This window comes from Hypanus sabinus, chromosome 1 (genome assembly GCF_030144855.1).
Source record: "Hypanus sabinus isolate sHypSab1 chromosome 1, sHypSab1.hap1, whole genome shotgun sequence".
Lineage (NCBI taxonomy): Eukaryota > Metazoa > Chordata > Chondrichthyes > Myliobatiformes > Dasyatidae > Hypanus > Hypanus sabinus.
The window spans coordinates 161,880,663-161,898,624 of record NC_082706.1 but is presented as its reverse complement, the minus strand read 5'-3'; the positions used below and the strand labels follow the sequence as shown (position 1 = coordinate 161,898,624).

Sequence of the window (17,962 nt, the reverse complement as noted above, 5' to 3'; positions counted from 1 at the left end):
CTACCGTGTACTCTCCCCACCACCCCCCTCTCCCCATTAGTCTGGCACCTTTCCTTTCCAGTTCAAATGAAGGGTCTCTGCCCAAAATGTTGACATTATTAATTTCCATAGGAGCTACCAGGCCTAATGATTTCCTCCAGCATTTTATGCATGTTGTTCTGGATTTACAGCATCTGAAGAACCTTTTATTTTTATGACTACCTACCTTATTCTTTCAGCCTCCTTCGCTGCAGGGATGCAGTTCTTAGCCAACCTAATCTTTCCTTACAACGTAGGCTCACCAGTCCCCACAACATCTTCGTAAATCTTTTCTGCACTTTCACTATGGGAAGGATATAGAATTGCGTTCTTCAAAGGTATCAAGGTTTCAAAGGTCCATTTAATGTCAGAGAATGCATACAGAAATGCTTTTTATTCCTGTTATGCAAGCAGAATTACACCTAATCCTCCAACTCTGGTCTAATCAATGTTCCATACAATCGTAACGTAATGTCCCAACAATGAAAGCAAGCACCCTGAATAGGAAACCCCTGACAAGATGACGCTATTGAAGGTGAGCGACAGCTCACTGGTAGTTCAAAAGGCAAAGAATTCAACTACAAACATTATTAATAGCACTTCTTCTGAAGTAGATTGTGGTAAGATATCACTGAAAATGATGAAGAGGCGAGCAAAGGCGAAGTGAGTTTGAGGAACGAGCCAGCCTGATGTTTGCAAAGTCGACACAGGAGGCGTTGGAGTGAGTGATACAGAGAGTAGAAGTTGAGGCAGGGAAGTTTCGATGCTCGTCCAACTAACCCAAGAGCGAGGCTGGATTGCTTTAAGTGCTGAGTCGATTTGGAGAGGTTGAGAACAGCTTCAAGTTGGGTGGCATGGTCAGCCTAAAGCGTTTCACTGTGGCAGAGTCCAGGTCTTAATGCGAGGCACGATCTGCTGTTTGCGCAAATTAAATGCCAGCCCAGATTTTGCTCGCACTCCCACAATGTTCACTCATCTCTCTGTGATGCTGAGGCTGTGAGACTGCCCCAGCTGCTGTGTTTCATGTCTGTGAGCTTCACGGCAATTTGCCCGCTAGTATGATGCACTGTGACCGAGGCTTGGGCCTACTCCAAGCAGTCAGATCTAAAGACTCAATTTGGTTTAGAATGCTGTTGCTCACTTCTATTTGTGATTTGTGTTTATTTTTTGTATTGGGTTGGGTATTGGGTGTTGGTCTTTTTTTAATTGGGTTTTTTCAGGTTTCTTGCTTTGTGTCTGCAGTACGCAGCCAAATCTCAAGGTTGTATATACAAATATTGATAATAAATGTACTTAGACTTGACTTTGATTCATCTCCTTGTCTACATATGTCACTGATTTCATGAAACTTCAATTTATGCCTTGTCTCCCCAGGATCCTGCTATGTATGTTTTGCTTTAAGTTAGCTTGCCAAAATGCATCACATTCCAAATGTTTGAGTTAAAATCCATCTGCTATTGCTCCACTCACTTTTCCAGTTGATCAATATCCTATTGTAACCTCAGACAACCTCTTCGTGGTCCACTATGCCGTCAATTTTGGTGTCATCTGCAAACCTAAATATATCACTAATTTTAGTGTCATGTGCAAACTCTATGTATTTAATTGATTTACACCAGATATATTTGTAATTAAATATGTGTGACCAAATTAATATTAATAAATAAATAATAAATAATAATTAATATTATCAAACTCAATATGCACAGGGTTGGGGAATCAAGAACTAAAGGACATAGTTTAAAGGTGAGGTGGGATAAATTTAATGGGAACCTGAAGGACAGCATTTTCACCCAGAAAGTGGTGCCAATATGGAATGAGCTTCCAGGGGAATTGGTATTTGGTACCAAACCAAAGGTACTTGGACAGATACACAGATAGAAAATGTCTAGAGTTAAACCTGACATTAGATCGGTGATGGAGAGGCACAGACTTAGAATTAACAGTTCATTCGGTTGTATTTATTTATTTAGTGATACAGCATAAAGTAGGCCCTTCCAGTCCTTCAAAAACATTGCCCCAGCAACCCCTTAATTAGAGCAATACAGAATGAAGGAAAATAATAAACTCTCAGCAAACAGTGCTGCTAACTAAAACCTCATGTCATCACCACCGCTCAAAAGCAGTAACTTTGAACTAAATTTATACTGCTCCTTCAACAGCATCTGTCTAAAGCCCTAGTCTTCTTTCCCAGAATGTGGGCAAAGGTAAGCAAGGAGATTTGTCACTCCTGAAATGAAAGGAAGCAAGTTAAACGCAATTAAAAAGAAACCCTAATTGTTTGGAATGCGCATTCTCACATGTGTGATTGCTGTCTTCTTCCAGCCTCTGGTCCGTGAGGGTGCCCCGACTCCATGGTTGTAATGATACCGACCAAGGGCAGGCAAACGGGAATCCTGATTGGCTTAGACCAGTCTGCCTGAAGGACCCATTTCCTGCTGTATGACTCTATCACTTAAGTAATACTTCTACAATGCTCAAACATTATTTAAATAAATTTCCACTCTTTTGAATTGTATTTGATTATCAAAGACATAAACAACAGTTAAAAGAGCTCTAAGGCCTTTTAGTCACTGTCCAGGGATCATTCAAATTAATGATGTGTTTTTAAGCTCAGTAGGAACGAAATGGTAACAATAGTGGATGGGTGTGGGGAGGGTATGGTGAAATACTCAAGGTCTGGATCAGAGCTTTGTATTGATATATATGAAAAAGATTTAATAATGTCTTTAATCATGATTTGACTTGCTGCTGTAGATTTTAACTCAAACATTAAGGACAGGAATTTTGACAAGCACTATTTTCAACAGTAGATTTGGCCTAGAAAATATGCTGCTATGCAAATTGGGCATGAGTTACCTGCAGGGCAGTAAAGGAGCCTCCAAGACACACCCAATAGTGATTTCAATTTGTAATGTTTGATGTACTTTTCTGGAAAAGAGAATTTCTAATTCAGGCTGCAACATAACTGGTGAAGTGAGTGCCAGGAGGGAAGGAAAGTTGGCAATCAGGAGGTAAATTGCCAATGAAAAGATGCGACAGGGAGGGAGAGGATCAATGGGGAATGCAAATAGATGATGGGAAGGGGTCATGACCAGCAGGAAGGAAGGAGATGAATGGGCAGAACATTGAAGGAAAGTGTTAATAGTAGGATTGGGTATTGACTGAGAGTGAGAAGGCAATTGGAGAAATAGAACTATGAGAGGGGAGAGTTAATTGAAGAGACTACCATAGCAGACACAACGCTATTACAGCTCAGAGCATTGAAGTTTGGAGTTTTTTCCGATGTTGTCTGTAAGGAGTCTTAACATCCTCCCCATAGGATTTCTCTGGGTGCTCTGGCTTCCTCCTACAGTCCAAAGGCATACTACTAGTTCGTAGGTTAATTAGTCATTGTAAGTCGTCCTAGAGATTGCTGGGTGGCACAGCTCGAAGACCCAGAAGAGCCTATTCCGGGCTGTATCTCAATAAGGAAATAAATGGTGGGGAGAGAGGGTGATCAGATAAGCCACAAGATAATGGTAAAAGAATGGGGGCAATAGAGAGAAAGCAGCAGCCAGGGATGTGGGTAAGCTTGGAAGAAATGGATGACAGATGAACTTAATGGCTACTTTGCATCTGTCTTCACTGTGGAAGACACTAGCAGTGTGCTAGAGGTCCGTGAGTGTCAGGGAGCAGGAGTGAGTGCCATTGCTATTACAAAGGAAAAAGTGCAAGGCAAACTCAAAGGTCTTTGAGGGGTAGGTAGTGCTGAGGAAACAGTGCAATTGCAGTAGAACGTAGACATCTTGGAAGAATGGGCAGAAAAGTAGCACATGGAATATAATGTTATAAACATATAACCATATAACAATTACAGCATGGAAACAGGCCATCTCCGCCCTTCTAGTCTGTACTGAACGCTTATTCTCACCTAGTCCCACCTATCTGCATTCAGCTCATAACCCTCCATTCCTTTCCTGTCCATATACCTATCCAATGTTTTTTTTTAATGACGAAATCGAACCTGCCTCCACCACTTTTGTTCCACACAGCTACCACTCTCTGAGTAAAGAAATTCCCCTTCGTGTCACCCTTAAACTTTTGACCCCTAACTCTCAACTCATGTCCTCTTGTTTGAATCTCCCCTACTCTCAATGGAAAAAGCCTACCCACATCAACTTGATCTATCCTTCTCATTATTTTAAATACCTCTATCAAGTCCCCCCTCAACCTTCTAAGCTCCAAAAAATAAAGACCTAACTTGTTCAACCTTTCTCTGTAATTTAAGTGCTGAAACCCAGGTAACATTCTAGTAAATCTCCTCTGTACTCTCTAATTTGTTGACATCTTTCCTATAATTTGGTGTGGGTGGTACTTTCCAATTAGTGAGCAAAATGGGTACGTTTGTGGATTATAAACAGTATCTATGAAGCTTTTTCCTGTGTAAGGATGTTGATATGTACTCCCTGGGTTAGTTTTTATAGAAATATCCTTTTGCCTTGCAGTGATGGTGTGCAGAATGGAGCACCTATTCCATGGTGTCAAAGGATGACTATAATTGAGTTGAAATACTCAGATCAAAGACATGAAATCAATACAAAGTTGAATCTGGTTATTAAGAAACAAAATGTTTAGGTTTCTATTCAACAATCACTTCCAGAAAATGGGTCATTGATCAGGAAAGCAGAACTTACAGGCAAATTGACAGGTTCACTTGTGGCAATAAAAACAGCGATTTAAGTAACTGCTTTCATAACTTCTCCCTGTGCAATATTTTTTACAGTGGTTCTCTGCCACTAGGATAGTATGAATCTCTGGGAACTTAGGGCCTCATCATAATTCTCATTTGCATTGGATGAGATATAAGATGTGAAATTACTCTATATTTTTGTCTGATTTTCACCCATTGTTATTGACGTGGAGGTTCTATAGTTCCTAGATGGACTGGAATTAATGTTTTATAATTTAATTTACAATTTAAATGATTTTTTCATTATCAGTGAAGTATACAAAATGCAAGAATTCAGAAGAGGTCTATGTGTCAGACTGTGTGTGGGAGTAGTGGCGTTCATGCTGTTCATCTATATAGGTATGTATCCATTTATCTGTTTTCTTTAAGTAAAGAAAAAGCCACAGCAACAGAAATCAGTTAATATAGTTCATAAATAATCAGTTGATAAATCTGAACATAGAACAGAATCTCACAGGAACAAACTGTTAGGCTCATGATTTAGTGCCAAACTAATTAAGCTATGACACTTAATCCTTTCTACCTGCACATGGTCCTTTTGCCTCCATTCTCTGCATATTCACCTGCCTCAGGGCTACATAAATGGCTGTATCATATCTGCCTTCAGCACTACCCCTGGCAGTGCAGTGCATTTTTAATATTGCTACCCACCAATCCCTGTGTAAGGAAACTGCTTTGTACATCTCCTTCTAATGTTCCCCCTCTCATCTTAAATACTCACCCTCTTGTATTAGACATTTCAACCCTGGGAAACAGACACTGGTTGTCTACTCTATATATACCTGTCATAATTATATAAACTGCTGCTAGGAAATTCCTGCAGCTAGTGTAAATGAAGGTAAATCAGGGGGAATTGAAAGTTCAGTAAACCTCTAGTTTGGGATAATAGTTGAACCTTGACTAGAAAACAATTAGAGACTCATACCATAGCTACCATCAAAGTCCTGTTGGAAAGCCATGGTTTAGTATGAAGTACATTGTTTATCTCAGTGCAGAAATCATAGAGTGGAATAATGGTAACCAGTATTTGTCAGAACCAGTCAGCCACTCTGCTCCACGGAATGGCTCAACACTCCTGGGAGCTGACAGATCAACCTGTCCTACCAAAATAAACAGGCATACCTGTCCTAGCATCTACCAGGAAATTAACAAATCGTCCTGTACTACCAAATACTTTGCAATTCTGTGGGTAAAATAGTCAGTATGTGGCCAAATTTAACCACTCAATTCCTAATCAGTTGATTCTCATTCTGTACAGTATTTGCCATTGTTTATTGACAATATAGCTTTAAATATAACATAATTTCTGTTAAAGTCCTTTTGAAAATTTATTCGGGAAACAAAAGTTGTTCTACTGATGGAACAAGATAATACCTGAACTCCACAAGTAAGTCATTGAAGCATATCATACTTTTTTACCCAAACAGTACATGGACTGCCAGTTGCAGATAATATTACAGGAATATTGGAGCGATTCATTGCTTAGAGGCATAGACATTCATTCTTATAAAGTTTTAGGTGTCTTTGCTAAATTAGATGGAAATATGATCTTGTGTTCTATGCTCTATGTGCTTCATGCTTACAATATCTTCAAATAAATTGGAAAAAATACAAGTAAAACTATCCCAAAGATTTGCCCTTCATGAACAACAAATCATTTAAAGAGTACAAATTGCTTTACACCAAGTCTGATGTTTACACTGGTAATGCACAAGATCCTACAGCATTGAATACAGTAGATAATTACAAGTATATCGTGTTTGTTAATTCTGATCATGTTAAGAGACCTTTGCCTTGGTGGAAAAATTTACAAATCTCCTGCATTTGTAATCTTTGATATCAGTGACACAATATACTGGGAGCTAATGGGGGTATGAAAATTCGCATGCTAATATCTAAAATGAGTAGATTTCTTTCATATATATGTTGATTAAATATATACCTTTATAGGGATTTTTCTTTCCTTGTAATTACAAATACTTTTTAAAATATAAATTGGCACTTTCCAGACTGCAGTGCTGCCAGCATTAGACAGAGAAATGTTGCACATCATTGAAAAGTGGAACCTCAGTAGGAATTCATGTTGCTATCTTTTTTTAGATATATTTTCCTGCTGTGCTTTGACACTGTTGCTGTCTCATATGGAACAATCTGACCCAGCACAGAATAGGATGAAATTCTCATTTATCCATGATGTGATTCACTGAGCATTCAAACGTCTAAAACCATTAGATTTTGATCATGGATCTAAAACCATCCCCTGTCGACCATGAATACACAATACAAACATTCCGTACCTATTTATCACAATTCAGAAGGACACTCAGCCCATTGAGTTCATGCTTGCTCTCAGCAGAGCAATCTTACAAGTACCATTCCACTGCCCTCTGTAATTTATTCTCTCTCACATGCCCACCCGCTTATTGTCAATTCTTCTGCCACTTATCTACATTAGAGCAGCTAATTAACAGCGACACAATAACATAGTGGTTAGTATAACACTTCACAGTGGCAGCTGTAAGGTTGGGTTCATTTCCCACTCAGGAGGTTATATGTTCTTTCCATGATTGTGTGCATTTCCTCCCACAGTCTAAAGATGTACCAATCAGAGTTATGGGCATGCTACGTTAGTGCTGGAGGCATGGTGAACTTAAGGACTGCCCCCAGCACATCCTTGGACATTGACGCAAAAAGCACATTTCTCTATATGTTTCCATTTTAATTTTATCTTGCCGACACACCTTAGGGATCTGAGGGAAATATGGGAGGAGCCAGTACACATGATGGAAACTCGTACAGTAAGAGGGAGAAAGAGCAGAGTTCACACGGATATCATCAGAGGTCAGGATCAAGCCAACATCTCTTGAGCCATAAAACAGCAGTATAAACTGCTGTACTACTGTGCCGGCCTTGCTTTTCCCCACTTCTTTCCTTTTGTTTGATAATTCCTTTAGAGATCTGTCTGTTCCAGGGAAAAACATCCTGGTCTAGAGTCAAATGGCAACTTCATTTTGACATGCTGAAGATAACTGGTTTGGGAAAATTATGCATAGGAGTTTAAATTTGTACATTCTTTCTTTTCTGTATTGTTCTCACTAACAATAACTTCTGTCCAGCTTCAAAGAATCTGAGAGAAAATGTTTGGTGGAAAAGAGCCCTGTTAATGTCAACAGGTGAGTAATTATTGAAATACTTTTTCATGAACCAGATATTTATTATTTATTTAGTGAGACCATGCAGAATACTCTCTTTCTGCCCTTCGTGTGGTGCCTCCCCAGCAAACGCCGACAACCCCAATTAACAACAACTTAATCAGGAGCAATTTACAATAATCATTTAACCTGCCCATTATGTCTTTGGATTGTGGGGAGAAACCACAGGAGACCCATACATTCCACGGGGAAGACGGACAGGCTCCTTACAGATGGTGCTGGAATTGAAAACCGAACTCTGACACCACAAGCTGTAATAGCAATGCACTAACCACTATGCGACCATGATGCCCACATTAAGTATTAAAACATTGACATTTCTTCTCAGTAATATCACATTTGTAGTACAGTCTTCCATCAAACCTTCTGTGGTGAACTACATGTACCTGTCTGGACACGCCCCCCCTCCCCCACTGACTGCTCCTGTGGCTCCTCCCACAGACCCCTGTATAAAGGCAATTGGAGGCATTGCTCCTCCCTCAGTCTCCAGGATGTTGTGTGATGGTCTCTTGCTGCTGACAGTGCTTTCTTCCAGCTAATAAAAGCCTATCTCGCCTCACGTCTCCGAGAGTTATTGATGGTGCATCACCTTTCTGCCATCACAATAAGTCCTCTGCACAGGAATGGTGTACACCATCGTGCTTCATAGGCATGTGGAAGCCCAGGAGCAATCGTTTTGGCTGCGGCTCACTCGACCCAGCACTACAATGCAGGTTGTGTCTTTAAGTAATAGTAGGTCTGTGGTAAGAGAAATGATGAGGAGTTGGAGAATGACAGCTACCTGTAATAACCCAGAATAGATTGTGAGATGAGTAACTTGTAGCATGGGCGAGGAGGTTTGGACGTGAAGGCACACACTATCAAAGATTCAGCTCTGGTAATGTCCTCAGCCTCAGCATCAACTTTTCCAGAGGAGGGAAATAGTGCTTCTTCCATGCAGGAAAGCTTAACTAGTTGCACCTACTAGTTCAGTTGCCAGATGCCTCCAGGCATTTGCTAGCTTGCCCTGCAAAGAGGAAGCACATTTGTCAGTGAGTGCTCCATGTAGTGTGCCAGCCATGGCTGCAGAACCAGCAGTGTGTTCAAGCTGTAAGATGTGGGTGTGAGCTTTCAGCAGTGTTAAACTTGTGCAGAGGGGGTAAATCAGTGAGTATTAGGTGTATGTTTTAGTTGAGGCAGGCTGTTGGTATGCAAGCAATGGCATTGTGTTGCATTAAGCAAGGCTGTGATTAACATTGCTTTTGGCTTACATAGAATTTAAACTTGGTCATGTGCATGAGCTTTATGGAATGTTTATTGTCCTGATTTCACACCCCCAAGGCACTGAGTGCTATGATTAGCAATGCACACAAAATGCTGGTAGAACACAACATGCCAGGTAGCATCTATAGGAAGAAATACAGTCGACGTATTGGGTCGAGACCCTTTGTCAGGACTCACGAAGGGTCTCGGCCCGAAACATCAACTGTCCTTCTTCCTATAGATGCTGCCTGGCCGGCTGCTTTCCACCAGCATTTTGTGTGCGTTGCTTGAATTTCCAGCAATTGCGGATTTCCTCGTGTTTGAGTGCTATGACTAGGTATGTTTGCAAATCTGAGAGTGCCTCTTGGTTTCCATAAAAGACGGGCCAAGAGGCACTCTCAGATTTGAAAACAAACTTAGTTGTGACACTCTATCTCATGGCTTCTATTGCCCAGGCTTCCAGCAAAGTATCAGAAAATCCTGGAGTCCACCTTCCCTGCTATCATGAATCGTCCTGCAGTGTCTCTCAGGTCTTATCGATTGGCAAGTGTTTACAGGTGTACAAATGTTTACAAGTACAGGCTGAACAAAATGCACTTCCTCTTATAAGAATTAACTTTTACTATTCCTTTCAAATCGTGCAAGCAGGATTAAAATGGTGACACCCCATTTTAATGGTGTCACCTCAAGGAATCTGGTGTTGAGGTGAGCAACAGTGGAGACAGAGATGACTGTATGGAATGATCAGCAAGTGAGCATGCTGCCTGCAACAGAAAAACAGATGGTATTCTCACTATTTATCCTTCTGAGGGCTAAAGTAGTGATTGTCAAAGAGGACTCTCTTTGCCAACAATTTTTACGTCTCTTGAATGAGTGGAATGTAAAGGCAGAGGAGAACCACCCACCCTCAAGACTAACCCATCACTCATTTGAAATTTTTTCATAATCCTGAAAACCACTGACAGATTTTTGATAAGCAGACATGGTGAAATGTATTGGCGTGAAGTGTCAACTGTTTACTCTTTTCTATAGATGCTACCTGACCTGCTGACGTTCCCCCAGAACGTTGTGTGTGTTGTTTTTGAATCTTGTTTTTAAAATCACACAGTAATAACATAGACAGTAGGCTTTTTTGTGTAAACATTCTTGATTGCCATTAAACTTCACATTGATGTTTCCTTACACCACCCCAAGAAAGACTAGCAAGACAGGACCATATGATCTGGCCACATGTCCCCTGATTCCCTCACAGCCTTAAAACCAAGGACAATCTCTCTCTCTCTCTCTGTCTCCATCAATAATGCTTTCAATTACTTAAACCACCTGAATTTGATTATTCCCAAACAATCATAGCCCATAATTTAACATTCTCTTGGCAATTTTTTTTCATGAATCGCTGTATAAGTCCTCGAAAAACAATACCTATTCTAGTCTAACTGGGGCCCAACTGTATTTTTGTCACATAGTGTCCAATTAATCGAACTGAAGGTTGATCAATGTTCAGGAGCAAGGACGAGACAAAAAAACATTCGTTATGTGGGAAAAGGAAACATGATTCCTGGAATACTTTAGCAGTATGCCAGTTTATTCAATACTGTGACCCAAAATAATGGTGGTATTTTGAGTGCATTCTCTGCATCTTCTGGCAAAATAAGCATGAAATTTATTATCGTGAGCTTACATTAATTTAACACCCGATTTATATACATAGACAGCAAAATAATTCACCTGAATGCCATTCTGGTAATCTACATTTCAAATTGTTATAACATAGTGCAATAATTACAAAACATAAATGCCTAAAATGTCTCTTTTCTCAAAAAACCCCAGAAAAAACATTAAACATTTAGTTACGAAAACACCCAACACCCTGGGGTCTAATGCACTTGGTCCATATTAATTGGCTGTTTGACATTTTACAAGTTCTAAGGCAGATTGATAGCTTGCAACTTGCAACATGCAGAAGCTTCCAGCCAACACACCTGTTGCTCCTCATGCCAACAAGGCTGATCCAGCAGAGCCTGGGTTGTTGATCACCAGACTATGCAAGAAGCAGTGACTTACATTGCATAGGTGGGATTCTTCATTCACTTTACCTCTCAGTAGCTAGAAAATTGTTCTGGACTTACTTCTGCATTGTTGAAGGATTAATTTTTCACCAAGAACCACACCAGCAAATTCACTTGCCCACGCACACCCATCTCCCCAAAGCCATGATTAGCACTTGTTAAGCATTTTTCGTGTTCATTGCCTATTTTTAGAAAGGTGTTTCTGTGCTGTGAATAGCGTTTAATTTAGTACTGATGAGTGGCACCCAACTAATGAGATATCGCTTAGCCCTCTGTGACAGAGAATATTTATAAGACAATCATTTATATATAATGCTGATGATTTTAACCTCATTATGTCCTCATAGGCAGTGAAATTGTGTCCCTTTGCTGTCACAGTGCAGGTGCAACTGTGGCACAAAAGACAATCACAAACAGGATTCTGGATCCTGTGCTTGCAATGAGCAAACAAGACCTATATATTAATTTGACTCATTATAGTGGCCTCAGAAATGCACGATTTTCTGGGTGCATGCTATGCTAGCCTTTCAATATCAGAACTCATCAAAGGTTACAAGTTTAACATAAGCCTTAAATGATATATGCAGTAAGTGGTTTGTGATGTCGTGTCTGTTATAATTTGTAACTACGAAACATAAACTAGTCAAAGAAAAACATGGGAGCCTGGGGATAGACATGTCATATTCACTTTTACTTTAGTGAGTATGAGTTGGTGGTGTTATGGTGTGTGGCATTCACGTACTTTTACATATAACCTGTAATGAATTATGTAAACACCAAACAATGCTTAATCAAACAATATATTCACAATGTTACTCAAATATTACTGAAATATTAAATACACAACACCCCCCGCTTAGCTATAAAACCTGAATCAATATAGAGTTCATCTGAACTTATACAGGTGTAATATAATACAACTGCCATATAGACATTCGGAGCAGAATACATTTTAAACTGTCCCATTCAGGCCTAAAGATTTATTAATCTTGAGGGATAACGTCTTTCCTGACAAAAGGGGGTTCACAGGCACAAGCACACAAGTAAGACAATCTCAGGTTCTGGGAACTCCTCCATGGTGGTTGTAGGAGTTGATTGGTTTACTGTAGGTTCTGACAGCTCTGCACACCTCCCTTCTCTCACAATTGACTCTACTCTCCTTAACTGATTGATGTGTCATCTCCAGAAGACATCAGCTGCAATCTGCACTGTAGAGGAGAGTGGTCTAATTCTGTCCTTAATCTTTCGAAGAACTCTCTTTTGATCACCTCTTAGTCCCTCACTGGGATTGCTTGGCCAGGAGTGAAACATCAAACCTCCTTGTTTGAGGGGCCCTCAATTTATCTCAGCTGTTTGACCGGCATCCTCCTTCTGAGATTGGGTTTGAGTGGATCTAAGCATAAGTACAGAGTATGACCCAGGAACAACATAGCTAGTGAGTTATTATTTGTGGACTGTGCTGCATTGCAATATCCAAGGAGGAAATTGGTGAGGTTCTGATTCAGTGTTCGTGTAGTGTGTTCTGCTGACAATGCTTGCAGTGCATTCTCTGGACTTCCCACCAAGCCATTTGTCACTGGGTGGTACGGTGCAGATGTAATAAGTCTTAATCCATTCATTCTCAGCAATGACTGAGACTGTTTCACAACAAACTGTGGACAATTGTCACAGACTAAGTGCTCTGGAACACCAGTCCTTGAGAAGAGGCTTATCAATATGTCAATAGTGTTCGAGAGGCTGTAGTGGAGACTATTGGGAACACTTATGGCTACTATATTGGGACAGCCCTTTTGGATATCCTTGTTGACCGGAGACAGCGTGAGATCTTTGCTGGTTTCCCCTTGGATCATCTTTGATGTAACAGGGAGACTTTTGATTTGCATTAGGGTGAATACATCAAGAGATGAGTCCTCTTTTGTAAACTTTCAGGTATTTTCTATTCCATGGGTAACTAGGACAATCCACCAGCCTTTCCATGATTAGTCATCCTTTTGAATTTGATCATGTAATTGTGTCCTGCAAGGAACAGAGCCCATCTCTGCAATCAACCTGCTGCTGTTAGTGGACTGAAAATGGTCAACAGTGGCTGATGATCAGCAATCAGAGTAAACTCTCACCCATACAAGTAATAGCTGAAATGGTTTACACCCCATACCAAACTCAAGGCCTCTCTGTCAATCTGTGCATAATTTTACTCTGCGGTGATAAGGGAACATGATGCAAAGACTATGGGTGTTTACTTCCATCTCTCATAACATGTGACATGACTGCACCTTATACCATAAGGCAAGATGTCACAGGCAAGCTTTACTGGAGGATGTGGATCACAATGTATGAGCACAGTGTCTGATGTCACCAGTTCCTTTGTCTTTTGGAAAACCACCTCACACAGCTTTGTCCATTGCCATTTCCTCCCAATTTTTGTAGTAATGAGTTCAAGACGTGAAGCACATTAGCCAGATTTTTCAGGAACCTGCTATAGTTATTGAGAAATCGTGAAAATAACCACAACTGTGATATGTCCTTTGGCTTTGGCACATCCACCACTGCTTGTGTAATCCTTGTGCGTCAATGGTTTGATCTCAGTTACTGGTGCTTGATTTAAAGAAATCATATTTGTTGCATTGTGGTCTGAGTCCATAATCTTTTTAACACTGTCTTAAGATTTTGAAGATATTCTTTGTCATCCTTACTGGTAACAATGATCATCCAGGTAAACTAAGTGCCTGGTCAAACTTGCAGCACTTGGTCCATAGATTTCTGCCAGACTGCAGATGCAAATACTATTCCAAAAATAATCCTGTTATGGAGATAAAGCCCTTTGTGAGTTATTATGGCTAGAAATAAACATTTTGCACTCTTCTTCCATCTTCATCTATAGGTAGGCCCCAGCTAAGTCCACTTTGTGGACTTGGGTCTGCAAAGATATCCTCTTTCCTTGGCAGAAAATATTAATCTACGTTCAGTACTGGGTTGATGGTGACTTTAAAATCACCACAGATCCTGACAAACTCATTCTTATTGGCTACTGGAACAATTACCGTTTCCCAAGGGCTCCGCTTAAACTTGGAAAGAATCCCTTCAGCCTGCATGTGATTTAGCTCATTGGCTACTTTATCACAGAAGGTATAAGGAACCCAATGGGCTTTGTAAAACTTCAGTGTGGCATTTTCATTTAACATTATTTTACTTTTGATATGTTTCAGTTTTCCAATGCCACCCTTGAACACAGCTATGGTATCATCCAGTACCTTTCTTAATTCACTTTCAATAGATTCTATTGCAGGGAATGTGGCATGCAAATGGTGGATGGATCTCTGATCAAGTTGTAGTTGTTTCAGACAATCATGGCCCCACAATACAAGCCCAATGTGGTCCTTGATTGTTGTCTTTCACTGTTACAGATGTCATTTGCACAGGAGTTATCTTTTCACCAGATAAGTTCTTAACTGGATATCTGCAGGCTTCAGTTCAGTATCTTTGAAACGGCATTCAAGCTCATATTGTGCAATCACTAAAATAGCTGAGTCAGTGTCTAATTATATTTTTATTAATTTACTGCTTAGTTTTAGTATAAACCATATTATTTGTCTCCTGTTAGTTTTCGTATTATAAATTGTAGTGCTACCCAGGCTGTGTTACTCTCATCACAATCAAATTTTTCATCAACAACATTCAGGTTAGTGCTCTATTTGAAAGTGTAACATAACTTTTTATCTTGTTCTCTTTCTGTGCAGTCCATTTATTTTTGTCTGGCTGACATGCTCTTTGTATGCATCCTATTTTGTTGCATTTTCTGTAACTGTCATGTTTAAACCTGCATTGATCAGGAGTCTGTGAGCCCCAGCCACAATGGCAATGCAGTTTATATGGACAGGCAGGTCTTTGTTTAGATGTTACAGTTTTGATCACATTCACTTTCATTCCTGACTGCATCTCTTATGGTCACTTCCTTTGATAGAGTGATATCAACTGTTCTTCTAAATCTGAGTTGTGCTTCAGTTAGGAGAGTTTTTGAGTGCTTTCTTGTAAGATTCCACAAATGAAATGACCCCTCTGTGCATCACTAAGTCCATTACTGAAATATAAATGCTCAGCCAATTTTTCAATGCAGTCATGTCTGTTGAAGTGGACTTCCTTTCCTTTGATTCCACTTATGAAATCTAAAGCATTCTGCAAACAACAATGGGTTTTGTTCTTAATATTCCTGTAATGCTTTCACAATGTCAGCAAAGCTCATTTTGGCTGGTTTGGTTGGAGCAGTCAAACTGCTAAGCAAACTGTATGCTTTTCCACCCAAAACATTCAGCAAAACTGCACTTGCTTTTCATTAACTATTTCATTTGCTTCAAAATACTGCTCAATTTGCTCAGTATATGATATACAGTTTTTTCTTTTGCAGTCAAATGTCTATTCTTCCGACGTAGCTAGTCAGATCTACTTTTCCTCATTATCTATGATTATTATCAACCAGTACTCACTTTTTATGAACCTGTATATTTTGTTTATTTTCTGCCTTTTTTTAACTCGACCATCTCTCTCCTTTTCCAAAGAAACCATGTGCTGCAGTTTTTTTAATCAACCGTTTCTTTACCCTTGAGAAGAAAGCATGCTGTGTTTTTTTTAAACTGGATTGCTCACTGAGATTCAGCAGGTAGATAGTCATCTTAGGTTCATTTTAAAACTTACTGGACACCACTGTTGTTTTGTAACTCCAAATCTAATTGAAAGAAAAAACACGGAGCCCAGGGATAAGCGTATCAGCTTTGTTTTTACTTTAGTGAGAGGCGCATAAATGATGGGGTGATGTATGACTTATGTCATTCACGTACTTTTACATATAACCCGTAATGAATTATGTAAACAACAAGGAATGCTTAATCAACAATTTTTTTACAATATTACTGAAATATTAAATACACAACAATATGGAAATATGAATAATGTATTAGATTGATAAAGATGGACAAGTTGTGTGAAGTCTTAACTTGAGTTAAGAAAAACATAAAAATGTAACTAGAGCAACATACTAACAGTTTGTTATCTTTTGCATGCTGGTTGAATGCCCAAGTTGGTGTGGTCTTTCACTGATTCTATTATGAATATGATTCTATTATGGATTTATTGAGTATGCCCACAAGAAAAAGAATCTCTGAGTTGTATATAGGGACATATATGTACTTTGATAACAAATTTACTTTGAACTTTGAAAGTATGGGAAACTTGCACCACAAATGTATCAACCATTCTCATAGCATATTGACTTCCAGTGTCATAGTGTGCACCTACTTTGCCCTTAGTGCTGGACCAGTCTCAGAAATATGTGAAACAGAATTGAAAATGTTTAAAAGATTGCCATTGTAAATGTTTTTTAAATTTGTACTTGAATGTCAAAAAAATCTTAATTTTCCTGAGGTGAATGTCTTCGCAAAAGCAGAGCTGAGGAGATAAACAGTCATAATTACTTTAATGAGATACAGTGTAAATTTTGGAACTGTTTAAGTACTTCTGTACTGATGCAGGTTACATCATCATTCTGACATTAAAAACTTCACCTGAACTGGGAGGGCAATTTCTGGCCTATTTATTTTCAGTTTCTTTCATGCAATCATTATTTTGATGTATGCAAAATAACTGACATTTTAAAATCTCCTCAGGGATAACTGTGTTCAACTCTCTTTTGCAAAACAGTGAAGCTGCTATTGAAAATTACTGCAATTATTCATTATCGTTTAAATTGCAACTTGTGCATTGAAGTTACAATGTCGGCAAATTATCATCAATAATTCAAAAAAGAATTCTTGGCACAATAGAATGTTTATTAAGTCAAATTTACTTTTGTGGCCAGAAGTATTTAATAATACTTTCAAGGATATTTTTAAAATTGTTGTTTAGTTCTCTATATTTGCAGACTGACATTCCTAATTTTTGTAGTGTTATGTTTTTCAGGCTCTCTAAGTGTGGCCTATGTTGATAACTTTCAATTTTCCCTTTCCTACTGTGTAAAATGCCTGGACTTCTCATAGCAGCTAGAATGCGAAAGATTTGCTGGCAAGTTGCAACAATTAGAATTATCAAGTAAGAGTTCAGTTTTACAACAACGAGCAACTGCCAAGTAAATCTACTTTAAATGAATGAGTAACAAAAGCTGCTGTGAAGATGAAGACTTTTAGAAGTTATATTTCAGTAAACTGTTAATCGCATTTGTCACTTCCACATTAAAACTATGGGGATGTACATTAATCACTGGAAACCAATCCAGTTCATTGATGTGATATTCACTGCACCAGCTGTAGGAATTAAAATTTCACTTATAATACACCTCCTGTGAATGCCAGGCAATCAAAGTTTGATCAAATAATTTCCTTCAACAAAATGATGAAAAGAATTAAGGTAATGGTTTATGAATCATTTGAAGTGATAGAGTTATAATTAATGGATAACTCTGCCTTCAAATCATTCTGCTAAGTCAAATGAATAGATAGATGAATGCTACACTCCTTAATAGGGTCAGGGGACTAGTTCTGATCGTATATTGCTAGAGTAGGTGGCCTACTATGGGGAAGTAAAAACTCAATGCTACTTGTATATTCTAAGTTATACGGCTAAACATTTGTCAATATTGGCAAAACTATTTAAAGGTTTCAAATAATATATTATTTCAGTACAAATATATATTTGGAGAAATG

At 39.0% G+C, this 17,962-nt stretch overlaps 1 protein-coding gene across 1 annotated transcript in view; it reads left to right on the top strand.

The window, feature by feature from the left end:
• LOC132381436 (HERV-H LTR-associating protein 1) overlaps positions 1-17,962 on the top strand; it is a 57,035-nt gene that overhangs the window by 4,956 nt on the left and 34,117 nt on the right. The window contains exons 2-3 of the mRNA XM_059950877.1: positions 5,001-5,089; positions 7,867-7,923. Coding sequence (XP_059806860.1) covers positions 5,014-5,089; positions 7,867-7,923 — 133 coding nt within the window. The 5' untranslated portion in view covers positions 5,001-5,013. The remainder of the gene's footprint in view (positions 1-5,000; positions 5,090-7,866; positions 7,924-17,962) is intronic.